This window comes from Ochotona princeps, chromosome 2 (genome assembly GCF_030435755.1).
Source record: "Ochotona princeps isolate mOchPri1 chromosome 2, mOchPri1.hap1, whole genome shotgun sequence".
Taxonomy (NCBI): domain Eukaryota; kingdom Metazoa; phylum Chordata; class Mammalia; order Lagomorpha; family Ochotonidae; genus Ochotona; species Ochotona princeps.
Window position 1 is genome coordinate 19,083,637 of NC_080833.1, and position 18,883 is coordinate 19,102,519.

General features: G+C 54.2%; 2 protein-coding genes and 1 long non-coding RNA gene across 3 annotated transcripts; 1 reads left to right on the forward strand and 2 right to left on the reverse strand.

The window, feature by feature from the left end:
* Positions 1-431: 431 nt before the first annotated feature.
* On the reverse strand, positions 432-8,922 carry GPN2 (GPN-loop GTPase 2). Its single transcript, XM_004592209.4, has 5 exons — positions 8,143-8,922; positions 7,178-7,334; positions 6,471-6,631; positions 4,218-4,348; positions 432-572 (listed from the first exon to the last, which is right to left on the reverse strand). The coding sequence occupies exons 1-5, from the start codon at positions 8,920-8,922 to the stop codon at positions 500-502; spliced, it is 1,302 nt and encodes a 433-aa protein (XP_004592266.2). The 3' UTR covers positions 432-499.
* On the reverse strand, positions 8,888-17,141 carry GPATCH3 (G-patch domain containing 3). Its single transcript, XM_004592361.2, has 7 exons — positions 16,683-17,141; positions 13,355-13,776; positions 12,052-12,226; positions 11,086-11,145; positions 10,433-10,554; positions 10,171-10,298; positions 8,888-9,413 (listed from the first exon to the last, which is right to left on the reverse strand). Exons 1-7 carry the CDS (start codon positions 17,107-17,109, stop codon positions 9,197-9,199), a joined length of 1,551 nt encoding a protein of 516 aa, XP_004592418.2. The 5' UTR covers positions 17,110-17,141; the 3' UTR covers positions 8,888-9,196.
* LOC131482598 (uncharacterized) lies at positions 10,658-12,248 on the forward strand. Its single transcript, XR_009247146.1, has 3 exons — positions 10,658-11,221; positions 11,766-11,922; positions 12,072-12,248. It is a non-coding gene; the product is annotated as an uncharacterized LOC131482598 (long non-coding RNA).
* Positions 17,142-18,883: the final 1,742 nt, after the last annotated feature.

Here is an 18,883-nt window from a genome sequence, read left to right on the forward strand (position 1 = left end):
AGCGGAAGAGGTCTGCTGGAGTCTCTCAAATAAATAACATTTTAAAAAATCCCTCTAGTAGGGCAAATTTGGTGCTTGAGCCAACACTAATCTGCACGAGGGATGGGACACTTCTAGGGGAGGGAGACACTCCTCCCCCACCCCAATACCCTGAGTCTGGAGGATGGAAGAGAAGTTTGGCAGTCACAAACAAGCATAAAGTAAACTGGCGCACCATCGTGCTTGCCAGCACAGCCGCGGTGGGGCAGTGTTCAACTCCTGGTGGCAGGGCCCATGGCTCCTGGGCTCGGCCGAGAATGTGCGAGGGGCTTGGCTTGGTGCCACATCCGACTTTTTGGCCGGAAGCCTTTTGTAGAGCTGAGTGTCCCCATGCCAGCCCCGAGCGCTGGCCTGGAGGATTGCTCAAAGGTCTCTGTCGGCCGGAATGTCCATCGCTCAGTGGCAGCCTCTGCCGTCCCTGGGCTGGGCTGTGCATCGGCCTCCCAACCCCAGCCAGTCGTTAAAGCTGCATGGCTTCCTGCTCCACTGGTTGGTCCGAGGGTGCCAGGTACTTCTCCTGGATACCCAGTGTGCTGAAGGACAGCGTCAAGGCTGGCAGCACTCACAGAAGATGGCGAATTGGGTGGGACAGGATCTGACCCTCCCACACCTGGCAGACTCCTCCCACCCCTCCTCTTTCCGATCACCGTTTCAGATCAGGGCAACAAGAACAAGCAGGTCTGACAGCTCCCAAGGCAGCCGGACCCGAATGCTCCCGGACTTGCCTCTTACCACATGCGTTGCAGCCGGACCAAGGGGTTCAAATGCTGCTTTCACCACTTCCTTTTTCTCATGTGTAAGACATCACATCAGGGCCTGGCGCAGAGGCCTACTGGCTAAAGTGCTCGCCTTGCACTTGCTGGGATCCCATTTGGACACTGGTTCTAATCCCAGCTCCCTGCCTGTGGCCTGGGAAGGCAGTCAAGGATGGCCCAAGGCCTTGGGACCCTGCATCCATGTGGAGACCTGGAGGAGGCTCCTGCTTCCTGGCTACAGATCAGCTCTGCGGCCATTTGGAGAATCAATCAATGGACGGAAGAGCTTCCTCTCTGTCTCTCCTCTTCTCTGTATATCTGACTTTGCAATAAAAATAATAAATCTTGGGCCTGGTGGTGTGGCCTAGCGGCTAAAGTCCTCACCTTCAACGCCCCAGGATCCCATATGGGCACCGGTTCTAATCCCAGCAGCTCCACTTTCCATCCAGCTCTCTGCTTGTGGCCTGGGAAAGCAGTCGAGGACGGCCCAAAGCTTTGGGACCCTGCACCCGCGTGGGAGACCCGGAAGAGGTTCCAGGTTCCCGGCTTCGGATCGGCACAGCACCGGCCGTTGCGGTCACTTGGGGAGTGAATCATCGGACGGAAGATCTTCCTCTCTGTCTCTCCTCCTCTCTGTATATCTGACTGTAATAAAAATAAATAAATCTTTATAAAAAAAAAATCACTTGAGTGCAGTTGAGGGTTAAAGAGGACAATGGCAGGACGTGCCAGCATGACACCAGCACATCTGAGGGGCTCAATGACTCTGTCTTCTCTCTTTCTGCAAGAATGAACTTACAGGGCCTGATGCTCTGGAGCCTGAGTTACGCTGCTTATGACATCGGCACCCTGTATCAGAGGGCCGGTTTCAGTCCTGGCTATTCGCGTCTGATCCAGCTTTGGGCTGACGCGCTGGGAAAGGCAGCAGGCGATGGCTCAACTTCCTCGGTGCCTGCCGCTCATGCGGGAGACTGGGACGGAATGCTCGCCTCCTGACTTCACTGTGTCCGAGTCTCAGCAGCCGTGGCCATTTGGGGAGTGAACAAGGGATGGTTTATGCTATCAATTCTCATTGTCTTTCAAAAAAATCAATTCATTTTTTTCCTGACTGCTATAAATCTTCTACTAAATTGAAGGAACACAAAAATTCAAAGAAGGACACGGTGCAGCAGCATTGTGGCCAGGTCCTCAGCTGCATGTGCCGGGATCCCATATGGGTACCAGTTTGTGTCCCAGCTGCTCCGCTGCCCATCCAGCTCCCCATCTGTAATCTGGGAAATCAGCAGAGGACAGCCCAAGGCCTTGGGATCCTGTACCCACATGGGACACCTGGAAGATGCTCCTGGCTTCTGTTTGGCTCAATTCTGGCCACTGCGGCCACTTGGAGAATAAACCAGCACACAGAATATCTTTCTTGCTGTATCGCCTTCTCTCTGTATGTCTGCTTTTCCAATTGAAAAAAAAAAAACAAAAAGACACACGTCTGCTTGGCACATAGTGAACAGAGCCAGAGCATCAGCCTGGAGGGCCCGCACTGCCTGGCCTGCTCCACGACCTTGTGCCCTGATAGATGGCAGCCACTGACCTGGCTCCCTCGACCTACAGCCACTGCTGCGACTCTGAAGTCCTAGCTGCCCCTTCTACAATTCTAGCCATTCCTTCAACACAACACACGCACGTCAGGTTGCTGTTTGCCAGGTCAAGCCTTGCCTACACTGCTTCTTTAAGATTTATTTGTTTTGGGGCCCAGCACGGTGGCTTAACGGCTAAAAGTCCTCACCTTGAATGCACCGGGATCCCATATGGGCGCTAGTTCTAATCCCGGCAGCTCCACTTCCCATCCAGCTCCCTGCTTGTGCCCTGGGAAAACAGTCGAGGACAGCCCAAAGCCTTGGGACTCTGCACCCACATGGGAGACTTGGAGGAAATTCCTGACTCCTGGCTTTGGACTGGCGCAGTACTGACCGTGACGGTCACTTGGGGAGTAAATCATCAGATGGAAGATCTTCCTCTCTGTATATCTGACTTTGCAATAAAAATAAATAAATCTTAATCTATCTATCTATCTATCTATCTATATATATATATATTCATTTGACTTATTTGGAGGCAAGCACTTGCACCACTTTAAACTGCTTTCACAGGTGACTGGCAGGGAGCTGGACTGAAGTGCCACAGCCAGGACTTAAAATGCCCGCATGGGACAGCGGCACTGCAGGTGGCAGTTTTAGCCACTACACAACACTGGCTCCCTACCCCATGTCTAATCCAGCTTCCTGTTCACGGGCCAGGGAGAGCAGCAGAAGACTGTGACTGTGAGGGACACCAGGACAGAGCTGCTGGCCCTTGACTTCAGCCTGACCAAGCCCTGGCTACTGCAGCCATTCAGAGTGAGCCAACATTGGAAAATGGATCTCGGGCCTGGCGGCGTGGCCTAGCGGCTAAAGTCCTCGCCTTGAACGCCCCGGGATCCCATATGGGCGCCGGTTCTAATCCCGGCAGCTCCACTTCCCATCCAGCTCCCTGCTTGTGGCCTGGGAAAGCAGTGGAAGATGGCCCAAGGCATTGGGACCCTGCACCTGCGTGGGAGACCTGGAAGAGGAGGTTCCTGGTTCCTGGCATCGGATCGGCACGCACCAGCCCGTTGCGGCTCACTTGGGGAGTGAATCATCGGACGGAAGATCTTCCTCTCTGTCTCCCCTCCTCTCTGTATATCCGGCTTTCCAATAATAATAAATCTTTATAAAAAAAAAAAAAAAAGGAAAATGGATCTCTTGCTTCCTGTCAGTCTACCTTTCAAACCAATCAGTCTTAAACACACACACACACCTGCCAGGTCCCACACATCTCACCCCCCCTCCTCAATGACTAGCACAAATGCCTACCTCACTGTCTGAGCCGGAAGCCAGGGAGCCCACAGTATGCCCCATGCCGGACCCTCCCAGGCACCAACTCCTGTAGCGGACACTCTTTCCTGATCTCCAGCCTCTTCCGCTTCTTCCAACAGTGTTTCATTCATCCTGGGAACCTCTGTACTGCGCAGTGGCCCTCCTCCGGGGCAGCCTCCCTGCTGGAGGGGCTGCTCTATGCCATGCACCCAAACCTGGTGTTCCTGCCAACAGCCCCTGCTCAACAGGAGCCACCGTGCAGCTGAAGTCTGCACCGCCAGCTGGCCTGTCCCTTGCAATGCCGCTGGCAGATGGCACCTCGGGGCTTCTCCAGGTGCCAGCATTCCTGTGGGGCCTCCCCATCGCAGTCCTCCCTCGTCCTCAGGGCAGTCTCGGCACAGGAAACACAACTCAGGGAGCCCAACTCCAGGGAACCAGCCGCTTATGGTGATTGGGGGGGCCTGCACCTGCAGTGGCCACTCCCAGCACCCAGTTCTCAGCCTCCCGGCCAGGGCCGGCTGACCAGCAAGGATACGAGGAGAAGTGGAAGTCAGCTCCCACCGCTGCGGACATCATGGCCTCCAGGCTGCGCTGCTCTTGGACCCCGAAGCAGTAGCCGTTGGCCTGATCTACGGCCCGCAGAACTCGCTGCACACTCTCCTTGTCCTGAGAGAGGAGGGGAGAAGCCCGTGAGCACGGTGGCCACGCCTGACACCGCCCACTCTGGTCAGAACACAGGAGCTCCTCTGGGGCCCCCTGCACTCCTCACTGAGGACAAGCCCCCCCAACCCCCATCTCAAGAACACCTGGTGGTACAGCTGCCCTGACTCAACCTGATTCCCTGAGAGGTCAGAGGCCAGCCTGGCACAGGACCAGTGGTAACAGAGCAGGTGTTTGGTTACCGTGTGTGCTATTTAAGTGACCTGGGTCAGCACCCATTCAGTGGTCAAAACAGTCCACCTCACCAAATGCGAAGGGCAGATCAGACTGTACACTCCTCAGCGCCTCCCAGAAAAGGTCTTCAGAGAGAGCTACTTGTTATGAATAATACGCAGAATGATGGTAATGATACCATCTCATAATAGGGAACCAAAGTGTGGCATAACAAAGCAAACAGAGGGGGACTGGCGCTGTAGCCTAGCAGCTGAAGTCCCCGTCTTGCACGTGTCAGGATCCCAAATGGGCTCTGGTTCTAATCCTTGCAGCCTCGCTTCCCATCCAGCTCCCTGCTTGTGGCCTGGGAAAGCAGTCGAGGACGGCCCAAGGCCTTGGGGACCTTCACCCATGTGGCAGCTCCTGGCTTCAGGCTGATTTAGCTCCGGCCATTGCAGCTGCTTGGGGAGTGAATCATCGGATGGAAGATCTTTTTCTCTGCCTCTCCAATAAAAATAATTTTTTTCAAAGATGTATTTATTAAAAAAAGGAAAAAAAGAGGGGCTTGCTGGTGTTGTGACACAGTAAGCTAAGCTGCTCCTTGCGGTGCCAGCATTTTATGTGAGCACTGGTTGAAGTCCCAGCCATTCTGCTTCCGATTCAGCTCCCTGTTGATGTATCTAGGAAAACAGCAAAGGAGGGCCCAAGTACCTGGGCCCCTTTCACTCATGTGGCAGACCAGGACAGAGTTCCTGGCTCTTGGCTCTGGCCTGGACTAACTCCAAATTATTGCAGTCATTTGGGAAGTGAACCAGTGGATAGAAGATGTTTCTATCAGTGTCTTTCAAACAGTAAACAAACATAAAAAAAAAAGGGGGGGGGAAGACAGACAGGGCAAACATTTGATTCAGCAATTAAGATGCTGCTTGAGATGCCACATCTCACAGGGGGCCTGGGTTTGAGTGCCAGCTCTGCTTCCGACTCCACTTCCGGCTGACACACCTACTGGGAGGCGACAGGTGGCAGCTCAGGTGGGGCCCTCCCACCCATGCAGCAAACAACTAAAGTTCATATCCTGGGTTCAGCCTGGCCCGGCGCCAACGATGTTCAGCATTTGGGGAATGAATTTACAGGAGTGCTATCTCTGCCTTACAAATAAATAACAGCAGGAGAGAGAGAACAGGCAAACTAGCTTCAGGAAAGGAGTCTACCGTGCAGTGTGGCCCCCAGGTGACCTCTGCAGGTGCTAGGCCAAGGCACAGGCCCTCGGCACCGCCAACCGTCAGCAGGCACCTGCCAGCTGCAGGCGACTCACAGACTCGTCTCAGACCCTGGACAAGCTTCTTGCTGGAGATTTCTTGGTTTTACTTTCGCAGATTCATTTATTTTACTTGAAAGACTGAGTTAAAGAAAAAGAGAGAGATCTTCCATCTGCTGGTTCACTCCCCAAATGGCTCCAAGGGTTGGGTTGGGCCAGGCTGAAGCCAGGAGCCAAAAGCTTCAAGGTCTCCCATGTGGATGCAGGAGCCCAAGAACTTGGACTAGTCCAGGCCTCTGTTGTTCTCCCAGGTCATGAGCAGGGAGCTGGATCGGATGCAGCTGGGCCTTGAACTGGCTGCTTCCATTTGGGTGCAGTCCATCTGAGATGTTGGGACCACAGGCAGCAGCTTAACCCCCTATACCACAGCACTGGCCCCACTGAGGACTTGCTCCGTTCACCCAACCTTCATACTGAGGTGGGGGAACACGCGTGGGGGCAGACACAGCTGTACAGAAGACACAGGGTAAGAATGTGGGCCATTCTCTCCAGGGTCCGTGCTCACCGGCCTTCCCCATCAAAGCCAGATGGAGCCCAGGACAAAGGCACTGCCTGCAGAGCTGGCTGAGTGCCCGGCCCCGTGAGAGCCGCCTGTACCTGGATGTTCAGTGGGATGAAGGAGACCAGGCTGTAGTCCTCAATGAGCTGCACTAGCTTCTCGTTGAGCTGGCGGTAGTGGCGGAAGAAGGGGTCTGAAGCCAGGTGGTCAAGCAGGTAGGAGAGGTCCAGCACCTCCGTGTAGTAGTCTAGGTTGAAGGCTAAGGAGAGAAATCAGTGTTGGCGACGAAGGCGCTCAGGACTGCAGTGAGAGCACGGATGGAATCAGCACATCCCTGCAGGTGGCAGGGCCAGCCAGCACAGCCTTTAGAGTAGAACGAGGCAATGTGCAGCAGGCTCCCGCCCACACACACTCACATTCTTCAACTGGCAGTTCGACTTCTGATCATGCGACCTCAGCACGCCCTCTTCGTCCCACACCAGATCCGCTTCCAGTGCCATGAGCAATGGATGCGGTGCAGGCCAAGACCAGACCCTGACATCCCCTCATCCCTCCACCCGTGCCTTCCCATCACAGGCGGGGCATGGGCTGGGAAGGGATTGCCTCAGGGTAGTGAGACACTGCCTGCCTGTCCCTCACCCAGTCACCCAGTCACCCCACCTTGCTTCAATCCCCTCATACAACACATTGCTAACTGCAGCTCCTGACTCCAGAACCAACAATGGTGATTGGCACGGAGCCCTGTGACCACGTCGCCCCATGCTGCCTGCCTGGAGCGGGAGATGCCCGGAGTGGGAGCTCTCACCCAGCTTCCCGTAGTGCTCAATGAGGTCCATCTTGGACAGGACGTTGACGTGAGGCAGCTCCACGTGCAGCATGGTGCACAAGGAGGTGCACAACACTGAAATGAACTTGGCCGGGTCTGTGCAATAGTGAGAGTCCACCAGGTGCACGGCTGTCAGCTGCAAGGGGACGAGACGAGAGTGAGAATGACCAGGGAGGCAGGGGACCCCAAGCTACTCGCTTCCCCCTTGAAGACCACAAGGTCCTTCCTTCCACTCTCCTCCGGCTCCCACCTTCTTCTAACCACCACCCTTCGTTCTCTTTCCAGGACAGAAGGGGCACTTTTTTGTCTTACATCATGCCCGGTACCACACCTTCTGGTGGGTAGGTTCAAAGCCTACAGCACCAGATTCCACGCCTTCCCTTTTTCCCAACGCAGCACTTGCCACATAATCTCTTCCTTACTTCCCAAGACAGTAAGTTGGCAATAAACAGGCCCCTTTAGCAGCTGAGAAACTGAACTGACTGACCCAGACCACACAGCCAGTCAGTGGTAGAGCCACAATTTGAACTCACTGGGCCCAGCCTAATGGCTCAATTGGCTAATCCTTCTCTTGCAAGCACCTGGATCCCATGTGAATGCCGGTTCATGTCCAGGTTGCTCCACTTTTCATCCAGCTCCCTGCTTGTGGTCTGAGAAAGCAGTGGAGGATGGCCCAAAGCCTTGGGACCCTGCACTCACACTGCAGACCCAGAAGAAGCTCCTGGCTCCTGGCTTTGGATCAATACATCTCTGGCTGTTACAGCCATTTGGGGCGTGGCCCAGGGGATGCAACATCTCTCTTAACTCTCTGTAAGTCTGCCCTTCCGATAAAAATAAATCTTAAAGAAAATTTAATTTGAACTCACAAGCCAATCTCACTTCCAAGCGACTCAGCCCCTAGCTCACTGTGTGACCTCCCTCTACGGCCCTGGCCTGGGACGCACCCTGAGATCCCACCGAGCCATCTGGGAGAAGATGTTGCGCAGGGCGCTGTGGTGCGTGCACAGCTCCACCTGGCCCGGACAATCGAAGAGGAAGTAGTGGCCGCGCAGGGGGTCGAGCTTGGCTCGCAGCCAGTCCAGGTTGGCCTCCAGGTACTCCATGCAGTAGAGGAGGCCGCCGTTGGGGCCCAGGTGCAGCGCGTCCATTACGTCGCCCAGCCCCACCAGCTCGCCCACGTCCACGGCGCACTCGTACGGCAGCCCCTCGTTGGCCGGGTCCAGGTTCACCACCGCCACGCGCCGGCCCAGCGCGCGCAGGAACTCACTCATGCCCAGGCAGTAGGTGGTCTTCCCCGAGCCCGGCGGCCCGATTACCGCCTGCCCGAAGGCCGTGCTGACCGCGGCCTCTGCCATGGCGCGGGGCCAGCCGGATTCGGGAGGTGTGGTGGGGACACAGCGGCCGGGCGCGCAGGAGACAGCCCGAGCGATGGCGGGGGAGCTCGGACGTGCAGGAATCTGGAGAAGGCCGGTTGTCCGTGGCACAGTGCAAATGAACCGAATGGCCCGCAACTCCCGACTTCCGGATGGCGTCGGAAACGGCGGGGCCTGAGGCGGAAGTCCTGCCCCCATCGGATGACGCACGGGGGAGAGGCGTGGCCGCGCAGGTATCCACTGCGCATCTCGGAGAACGGAAACGTCCTGTGATTTCCCGACCCGCTTTAGGCTCCAGGCCAAAAGAGAAGGGGAGATGCGTTTGGCAAAGTTTATTCTTCCACCACACATCGCAGACTTGAGCCGCCTCCCGCGGGCTCTGCCCGCCCCGCCTGGATAACGTGGATAACGCCGGAAAACCCAGTTTTTCCGAGTGCCGGGAGGTGGGGGGCAGCGCAGTCCGGGCCGGGGTTAGGAGACCAGTGCGGCTCCATCGTGGAGCTTTGAAATCCGAAGGAAGGTCAGGAAGCTTGCCATAAATCTGTCCCTGAGGTAGAGAACTAGGCAAGGCCCGAACAGGCCCCCCGGCCTTTGGCCTCGGTGGCCGCTCGGGCGTGGGCCGAGGTCACTCGGGCTCGGCGCAGCTGCTCCAGGCCCCGCCGGAGCCCCGCACGAAGGCCAGGTCTGTCCGAAACTTCATGCTGGTGGGCGGCTGGCGGCGGAGCAGCGGCTCCCTCTGGTCCTGAGGCAGGGGCTCATCGTAGATGGTGGAAATGAGCCCCAGGCCCGTGCCACGGGGCTTCTTGAATTGCCCAAAAGGCTGTAGCTTCTCGCCGTGGTACCTGCATCCAAAGAGCTACTGTGAGAGGGCTGTCGTGTTCAAACCCCGGTCAAGGGGGTGGGGAGGGACAGGGACCTGGCGACATCCACCTGCTTTGTCCCCAACATGAAGCCTTTTTTTTTTTTATGACGATGATGATTTTTACGTAGTTGACTAGGGTGCAAAGGGTCTGGGCTAGAGGAAAGTAAGACCCTTGTTTCCACATTCTCTTTTTTCCTTCCTGTGTCTGTGGGGAAGGGAGGAGATAATGGGAGAAACCACATCGAGCCTCCCAACCATCCCAGGATCCCCCATGCCTGCTCAAGTGGTTCTGATAGCTCAGCAGTTCTGAACTGCTGCCAATCTCCCCATTCCAAGCACGATGAAATCTCTCCAGAATCCACTGGCTGACACAGTTCACCTTAGTCTCTGTTTGCCCAGTTTTTCACTGCCAACCCTTGGCTGGGGTAGTTGACCAATTTGTTCTGTCCTCCGTCCTTTGTTAATGGTACCAGGTGTCCTCCGCAAGGAGCCTTTGAGACCAGATCTTGTGTCCAGCTCCCCCGACTCCTGACAGTGCTAGCCACCAGGGGCCTGGGACACTCCCGTTCTGTCACTGTGGGCTCCCCACCAGCTTTAAGTCCAGACTGCTTGTACTTTGATCCTAGGGGATCAAAGTGTCAGGTACTTTTCCCCCTCTAATTGGGTTTCCGAATTTGTCCCTGGAAGCATCCAGCACCCATCCAATGGAAGCTAGGGTCCCCCTCTGTCACACTCACCCTAATCCACGCTTGCATCTGGGGTGCTGGCCATCACCATCCAATGCCTCAGGCACCCCTGAGCACCTGCTGCCCAAGCCTTGGCCCTCGGCCCATCCCTGTCGTTCCATTACCTTCCGCCCAATGCCCTGCAGAGGGAAAGGACGAGGCTTAAAAACTGGACCCTCTCCTGCCCGAGGAAGCACGTAGGGGTGGAAGGGGCAAAGGAAGAGGGAGAGGAGGGTCAGAGCGGGGCGGTGGGCAGGGCACAGCGCCGACTCACCTTGGTGTGGCGCTCGAAGGTGCCCACCTGCCGCTCAACCACAGAGCCATCTTCCTGGCCATCGCGGAGTCTCTGCTCCAGACGCATCCGGACAGAGTCGCGGGCATCCTTGTCCCCAGCATCTGAGAACCCAGGAGACAGTCGGTGGAAGGGTCGCCCTCAAGGGAAAGGGGAATCGGGCTTCTGGGACCCCTCACATTGACTCATTGCGTGGTGTTGCTCCCCTCTCTTTCTCGCTAGACTGGGAGCTTGCCAGCAGGAAGAACCTTGTCTCCCCCCCAGATGAGGAAATCCACAGTACCAGCAAGGGACCTGGATGGGATCAGAACTCATGTCTTCCCTCTCCCACCCCCGATGCCTGGCATGTTTTGCTTCTCTGATGAGATTCCCGACTTCCAGGCCACCCCCTCTACCAGGCTCAGAGCTCCCTGAGGGCCATCTCCTTGTCTTATCTCCTTAGAGATAGGGGAAGGCTCTGTCTAGAGGCTCCACTGCATGCGCTCACCTAGAGGTGACAGAAGTGAGGAGCTCTGAGGGGCCTCTCCCAGAGGACGCTTTCCCTGGGCCAGCCTCTGCTAAGCAGGGCCGGCGGAGTAGCACTGCCAGGCCAGGCACTTCCTCCACCTCCCGTGACACCTCCCCGCGCCCAGTACCTCTGTCGTAGTATACGCTCATGTCCACGTCCCAGTCATCGGCCGTCTGCTCATCAAAGTCTGCAGGGACAGAGAAGCGTCTGGCAGAGTGAGTGAAGGACCCTCTGTTCTGTGGAGAACTAAACCTGCAGTTAAGGTATAGAATTCCATAGCTTGGGATTTTTGTTTCTGCTTTCATGTTCTTTTACTTCTTATTTATTTGAGAGCCAAAGACACAGAGAGGGCTCCTATTCAGTTCGCTCCCTAGAGGCCACCACAGCAGGGGCTGGGATAAGGCCAGAGCTGGGAGCTTGGCACATGATCCAGTTTGGCAGGAAGCCGACTCCTTGAGCCATCATCACTGTTTCCCAGAGTTCACAATGTCAGGAAGCCGGAGACAGGACCAGACCCGGAGCCCACACCCAGGCATCCGGGTCAGGAGGCAGGCATCAGAATTGCCTAACCCTGCTCTCCCTCTTCTGGGAGGTCCTCCCTGGAACTGATGGGCCTTCTTTTTTCTTTTAAGATCTATTTGTTTTTACTGGAAAGAGTAAGAGAGAAAGAGGAGAGACAGAGAGAGGGTTCCCATCCACAATGGCCAGAGCTGAAGTGATCTGAAACTGGGAGCCAGAAGATTCTTTCAGGTCTCCCATGTGGGTGTAGGGGCCCAAGGACTTCACCATCCTCTATTGCTTTCCCAGGCCATTAGCAGGGAGTTAGATTGGAAGTAGAGTGGCCATGAAACAAACACGGAAAACATGGGATGCCAGTGCCACAGGCAGAGGCTTAGTGTGCTACACCATCGCCCCAGCCCTGTGATGACTTTCAACGATGACTGATCTCACATATACGGTAAAGGTAAGCTTGATCCCTCGGCTTCCACCTGGGGGCACTGCCAGGAAGTGAACATACCATGTGGAAAAGGGGACCCCAAGAGAACGCAGCAGGATGACCCCAACCCCCGCCTGACCGCCCCCCCCGCATTACCTCCTTCTTCTTCCTGCCAGAACTGGGCGTCAGTGTAGAACACCAAGCCAGAGCCGCCCTTTTCCCACTTCAGCTCAATCTCCTCCTCGAAGAGCCGCTCACTGCTCCGCTCCTGCCTCGTCACATCCTCGTGCAACGCTTCGTGCCGCTCCCATTCCTCACCCCGGTCATCGTCCTGTGGGTGGAGGGACAGGTGTCCTTTGGGTCCAGCTGCCCAGCCCCATGCCCTCTCTTCTATACCCTCTTGCCCAGCTGGTGAAAGCCCTCCTTGTCCCTCAAGTCCTATGGCTGCACGGAGCCCTCACCGACACAGCTGACTCACCAGTCGCAGTGCTCATTAACACACACCATTCAGACCTTTGGAGATATGTCACCGTAAAAGAAGGGACTGAAGCAACACTGCTTGCTGGATGAAAGGTCCCTCAATCTTCCCAGCATCCAGTGAGATAAGGACCTCTATACTCATTTTCCACATGAGCCTTGGCTCAGAGTAGCCCAGTAGCCTGCTCATACAATAAACAGGAGGGCAGCACCAGTATGCTACCAGGCAGCCATTCTGGATGCTGCTTCTCTGTCTTTAGGGATATCTGAACCTGTGGGAAGATGGTGTGGCTCATGGTTGGACCTGTGGGATGATGGTGTATCTCATGGAGTGGAATCTGGGGGAACCCTTACCCAGGCAAACTCTGAGAGACTCTGTGGCAGGGGCTGGGGGACCAGCAGGAGGGCAGCTGTGCTACCAGATGTGGTCCAGATGTGCCAGCAATGCTGGGCTGTAATCTCTGGAAACTTGGGTGAACTCACCCAGAATACACACAGAGTCGGCCCAGCAAGTGCACCTCACCTGATTCTATGGAGGGACAGTCGGGTCTGAAGAAGAGAATTGAAGTGTGGTCTATTTTACTGATAAAGTCAGAATGCAAGCTCATGTCGGTTTGGCCCAAGTCAAGGTCAGAAAAGCCTCGGGGTGGGAGAAGCAGCAGAGGCAGGGTGCCATCCCAGGGGTCTCTGCTTGCTTCGCTGGCCATAGGCAAGTCACTGTGCCTCTCCTGCTGGGGACGCTTGCATTCATAGAAAGGAGCTCTGCTATTCCTTCTGAGGAAATGGAAAGAAGAGGCATGGAAGAAGCTTTGGACTAAAACTTAGGACCCTCCCTGTAAGAAACGTGCATGTATGCACATGCAGTTCACATTCACCATCAGTGGGACCCCCTCCTCCTTGCAACCTCCCACACTGAGGCTCAGAATTCCGGTCACATGTGATGGAACAGTGGTGCCTGGCAGTGCCAGCGCGCTGTACTCACGTCATCTGAGTGAGACGCCTCTTGCTCCTCCTCCCCGTCCTCCTCGGCCCCTCCACAGGGGCTGGCTGGCGGGTCTTTAAGGCACGTTCCCTGTGGTATTTCCTCGCCCTCCGCTGTGTATACAAGCTCCTCCTGTCCCACAGTTTCTGAGTCCTCGTATTCAAAGGGCACATTTCCATAGCGGCGAGAGGAGCCTGTCTTGGGGAACTGGAGCTGCAGCTGGGTGATGATGCGAGGGGGCAGGCGACAGGCCCGGATCAACTCCAGAAAGACCCGCAGGGGAGTTCCCACATTGCCATTTGGCATCAGCACTGGGGGGTTCAGCTCTGGCAGCTGCCTTAGGTCGGCCAGGGTAAAGGCTTCATTCTCCGCCTTCCGGCTCTGCAGCTCCTTCCGGGTCTTAAAAGGGAAGGAGTCCAAACCTTGGGAAGGAGAGAGAAGGATTCATCTTAAAATCCAGAAACTTGGGCTAAAGTCCTCAACTTGCACATGCCGCCAGGATCCCATATGGGTGTCAGTTCTAGTCCCGGCAGCTCTACTTCCCATCCAGCTCCTTGCTTGTGGCCTGGGAAAGCAGTTGAGGATGGCCCAAAGCCTTGGGACCCTGCACCTATGTGGGAGACCCCGAGGAGGCTCCTGGCTTTGGATTGGCTCAGTTCTGGCTGTTGTGGCCATTTGGGGAGTGAATCAGTGGATGGAAAATCTTCCTCTCTGTATATCAGACTTTCCAATAAAATAAATAGATCTTATAAATCTTAAAAAAAAAAAAAAAGAAACTTCTAGCATTATATTTGAGCCAAAGATCAGTCAAGGTTTAACTCCCTCAGCCTAATGGTCTTCCTCCCTTTCTATTGTCTGTTGATCCCAACCTCTCTTCCTGGCCAGAACCACCTGGCAACTATGTGTCACTTCTTGCCACCCTGACTGGGCACAGATCTTCAAGATCTGGTTCCCATGGACACCACCCACTCCCTCTCCACACATCCCTTCATGCCCTGAGTTCCAGCAATGCCCAGCAGCTCACCACGCTGCAAAAGCCTCACCAGCTGGCCCATCCATCTCTACATCTTTGCAGATGCCACCTACCATGAATGCCATTCTTTCCCACGAACTCCTCTTGATCTTTCAAGATCCAGATGAAAGGCCACATTTCCTGTGAACATCAGTTTCTCCCTCTGTCGTGTCACAGCTGCTGGTGACAAAGGACGTGGGCTCCAGACAGTGATGCCTGGGTACTAGATTGCAGCCCTGATGCTGGCTCCTAACTTGGACCAATCACATCACCTCTGCATCCTTCAGTCTCCTCACCCACAAAATGAGAACAACAAAAGCTTGTGGGGCTCAACACACTAATCCTCTGCCTATAGTGCTGGCATCCCATATAGACATCTGCTGATGTTCTGGCTGCTCCACTTCCCACCCAGCTCTCTGCTGTGACCTGGGAAAGCAGTGCAGGATAGCCCAAATCCTTGGGCCCCTGAGCAAATGTGGGAGACCTGGAGGAAGCTCCTATCTCCTGGCTTTGGATTAGCCCAACTTCAGTCATTGTGGCCATTTGCAGAGCAAACCAGCACATGAAGGATCTCTTTCTTTTTCTCTTTGTCTCTCTGCCTTTCAAATAAAAATTAATCTTCAAAAAATAGCTTTGTCTCATAGGTTTATAAGTAAAGGAAGGGTTTGGTTCAGTCGTTAAATCCTCACCTTGCACACGCTGGGATGCTATTTGGGTGCCGCTTTGTGTCCCAGCTGCTCTACTTCCCATCCAGCTCCCTGCCTGTGGCCTGGGAAAGCAGCAGAGGATGGCCCAAAGCCTTGGGACCCTGCACTCTCGTGGGAGACTCAAAAGTAACTTCTGGCTCCTAGCTTTAGATCAGCTCAGCTACAGCCACTGTGGCCACTTGGTGAGTGAACCAGCAGACAGAAGCTCTTTCTGTCTCTCCTTCTCTCTGTATATCAGCCTTTCCAATAAAAATACATTTGTTTAAAGAAGGAAATAAAAAGAAAAAAAAAAAAAAAAAAGAAAATGTAGGGCTTAGAACATGCCTGATAAGTTCATTGAGTGTGCCCAGGAACCATTAACAGAATGCCTTCCTTTCAGGTGGAGGGTTACCCAGTTGAACCATCATACCAGCCCCTACAGTTATCTTTTTTCAAATCTGTCTTCCACTGTGGATTCCCACTCAGGCCAACAACACAAGCATCTGTTCAGTGAATGGACTAGAGGGCGTGGCATTGTGGTTCCTGTTTGCTCACCAAAGTTACTTCAGGAAAGTGGCAACTGTGCAAAGAAAAGGGATGTTTTCATTTGCACCTCAGAGGAGTGGGTGAGGAACATAAGAGTAGAAGAAAAATAACAGCAGTGCTAATTTGAAAGATGCCAGAACAGGCCCTGGAGCCATGAGGGGCAGAGGCCTCACACATAGGAGGCTGGCAACAGAAACTGTCAGACGACTGCCAAAAGCTCAGCCTAGCACAGCCACGCTACACAAGGATACTGTGGGGATGCCTTTCTAGCAACTGATTGTTCAACCCTGCAGTGATGCCTCTCATTCATTCTTTTTTTTAAAAAAAGATTTATTCATTTTATTACAGCCAGATATACACAGAGGAGGAGAGACAGAGAGGAAGATCTTCCGTCCGATGATTCACTCCCCAAGTGAGCCGCAGCGGGCCGATGCGCGCCGATCCGAAGCCGGGAACCTGGAACCTCTTCCAGGTCTCCCACACGGGTGCAGGGTCCCAATGAATTGGGCCGTCCTAGACTGCTTCCCCAGGCCACAAGCGGGGAGCTGGATGGGAAGTGGAACTGCCGGGATTAGAACCGGCGCCCATATGGGATCCCGGGGCTTTCAAGGCGAGGACTCTAGCCGCTGGGCCCCTCTCATTCATTCTTACAGCTAAGGATAAGGGCTTCAAAACAACTTACACATCTTTCCTCATTTAATCTTTAAAACCCATGACTGTTTTTTGTGTCTGGGTAACCCTGGTACTTGTATCCTCCCCCCCCCCCACACACACAGTCCTTCTTTTCTTCCCACATAAACTCTAGCGAGTTGGTCTCTCTGCCGCTTATTTTGGATGAACAGAAACCTGTGCCAGCGCAAAAACAACTCTTCTGAGAAAAAAGTTCCCAGAAGAAACCAAATAAATTAGAAAGTGAAAGATCGTCCGAATCGGCCCTTCTTTTTTTTCCTTCCCGCGTTAAACTGGAGTGCAAGGCTGAACATTAAACTCTCTCCAGAACACCGACAGAATGATATCAAGGGACTAACTTATCCTCACCACCCCTCAGAGGTGCCAAGCGCCCATCGATGCAGTTGACTCGTACCTGACGCCTCCGAAGGTAGTCGAAGCCGACGGACGAGACAGCGACCCGGCAGCCAAGTCCCCTGAGAATCCAGCCATCGGCGACCCGAGTACATGCAAAGAAATCTCTGGGCTTGAGCCAAACCCCGTACCGAGACGACGCAGCAGCAGGTGCGGGCGTGGGCCGGAGCACAGTCGCGAGTGGAGAGAGCGCGCGCATCGGTGGTCGAAGGCTGAGCCGGATCCTCCGCGGCAGAGTCGTCAGGAGCGGCCGGGGGAGGGGCGCGCTCGGGCCGGTGCCGGTAGTGAAAACAGAGGAAGCCCCCGCCGCGCTGCTCTCGGAACTGGCTAAAGTAGCTCCGTAGCTGGGCCGAGCGCAAGTCGGGGGGAATACCGCTCACCACTAGGTAAACGATAGCCTCCTCCTCCGCCTCACTGGGCACCGCCATCTTGGACCGTCACATGATCGTCTGGAACCAAGTCTCGCGGGAGCATGACGCGCTGGCGCTTTGGTGTCTGCGTGGTGAAGTTGTCAACTTGGCCTGAACTAGTGGGTTCGGGTTGTGGATGTAGCTTCATCCGAAGCTGGTCGGGGGAAATCCTGTCTCTTTGCTACAGGGACCCGGGAATGATGGGAAGACTCATAGAGCTCTCATAAAGCTCTGCTGAGGGTAGGGAAGAATCCGGGAGGGCTCCTGTATAAGATACCTTTTTGGCTCTCCGAATCTTCCCCTTGCCCGCCTCTAAGTTGTTTTCGTCGTATGCTCATGTTTCCAAAGCATATTAAAGAACTATGACAAATCACAAAAAAAACAAACGAAAAAAAACCCACAACGTTATAGCGCTGTCTCCTTAGCGCCCCCCACCTCAACCATTTTAAGATTTATTTATTTTTATTGAAAAGGCAGAGAGTGGAGATAAAAAGATCTTCCATCTGCTGGGTCACTACTCAAATGGCCACAAATGGCCGGAGCTGAGACAATCCAAAGCCAGGAGTCAGGAGCCTCTGTCAGGTCTCCTGCTTGAGTGCAAAGGCCCAAGAACCTGAGCCATCCCCTGCTGCCCTCCCAGGCCATAACCAGAGAGTTGGATTGGAAGTAGAGCAGCTGGGCTGGAACCAGTGGCCATATGGGAATGCAGACAGACATCCAGACTATTATACCAACATGCTAGCCCTGTTGATATGAAGTTTAAACTTTGCTGTATTGTATACATTGGTCATACACTTTAGTCCTCACAGACAAGAAGAGGTAAAGCAGTCGCTCCCCCTGCCAGGTCTAGCACGAAAGAGCTGGCATGAACCAGAGAAACCAATTCGAACTTCATTAGCGTTTTTTAAAGATTTATTTTATTTTTATTGGAGAGTTAGATATATAAAGAGAAGGAGAGACAGAGACGAAGATCTCTCAAGTGGCTGCAATGGCTGGAGCGAAGCCGATCAGGAGCCAGGAGTCAGGAGCTTATTCCAGGTCTTCCACGCGGGTGCAGGGTCCCAAGGCTTTGGGCCATCCTCGACTGCTTTCCCAGGTCACAAGCATGGAGCAGGATGGGAAATGAGGCTGCTGGGACATGAACCAGCACCCATATGGGATGCTAGTGCATGCAAGGAGAGAACTTTAGCCACTAGACTATGCGCTGGGCCCTGCATTAACATTTTTCAATAAAAGCAAATGGCTGAAGAAAGTGTAGACTGATAGACTCACAGTGGAACGCGGCAGAATCTGTTCTAGTGACCTGTATTGTATGACTTGGTCATTCTAGGTCTCTATAGCAACAGATCAGCCGAGATCAGGGGACAACGTAGTGACTCAGGGGGCTAAATCTGTAGATGGGGTGCCCACATCCCATAGTGAAGTGCCTGGGATACAATTTTGGCTTCCCCGCTTATGATCCAATCTCCTGCTAATTATTACCCTGAAAAACAGCCAGTGGTAGCCTGAGTCTTCAGGTCCTTGCCAACTATGTGGGAGACTGTTATGAGTTTTGGCTCCTGGCTTCTGTCTGGCCTAGCCCAGACTTTTGGGAACATTTGGGTAGTAAAGCAGTGGATGGAATTTCTCTGTCTTCTGTTACTGTGCCTTTCAAATAAACAAATTATATAAATAAACATGGTTATTTGTTCAAGAAGCAAGACAAAATATATTGTCCACAGTCAATATCCCAGCTTGAGTGCAAGTTCCACAATGTTCTATCTCATGTGTCAATAGCAACAGGTGAGTATGA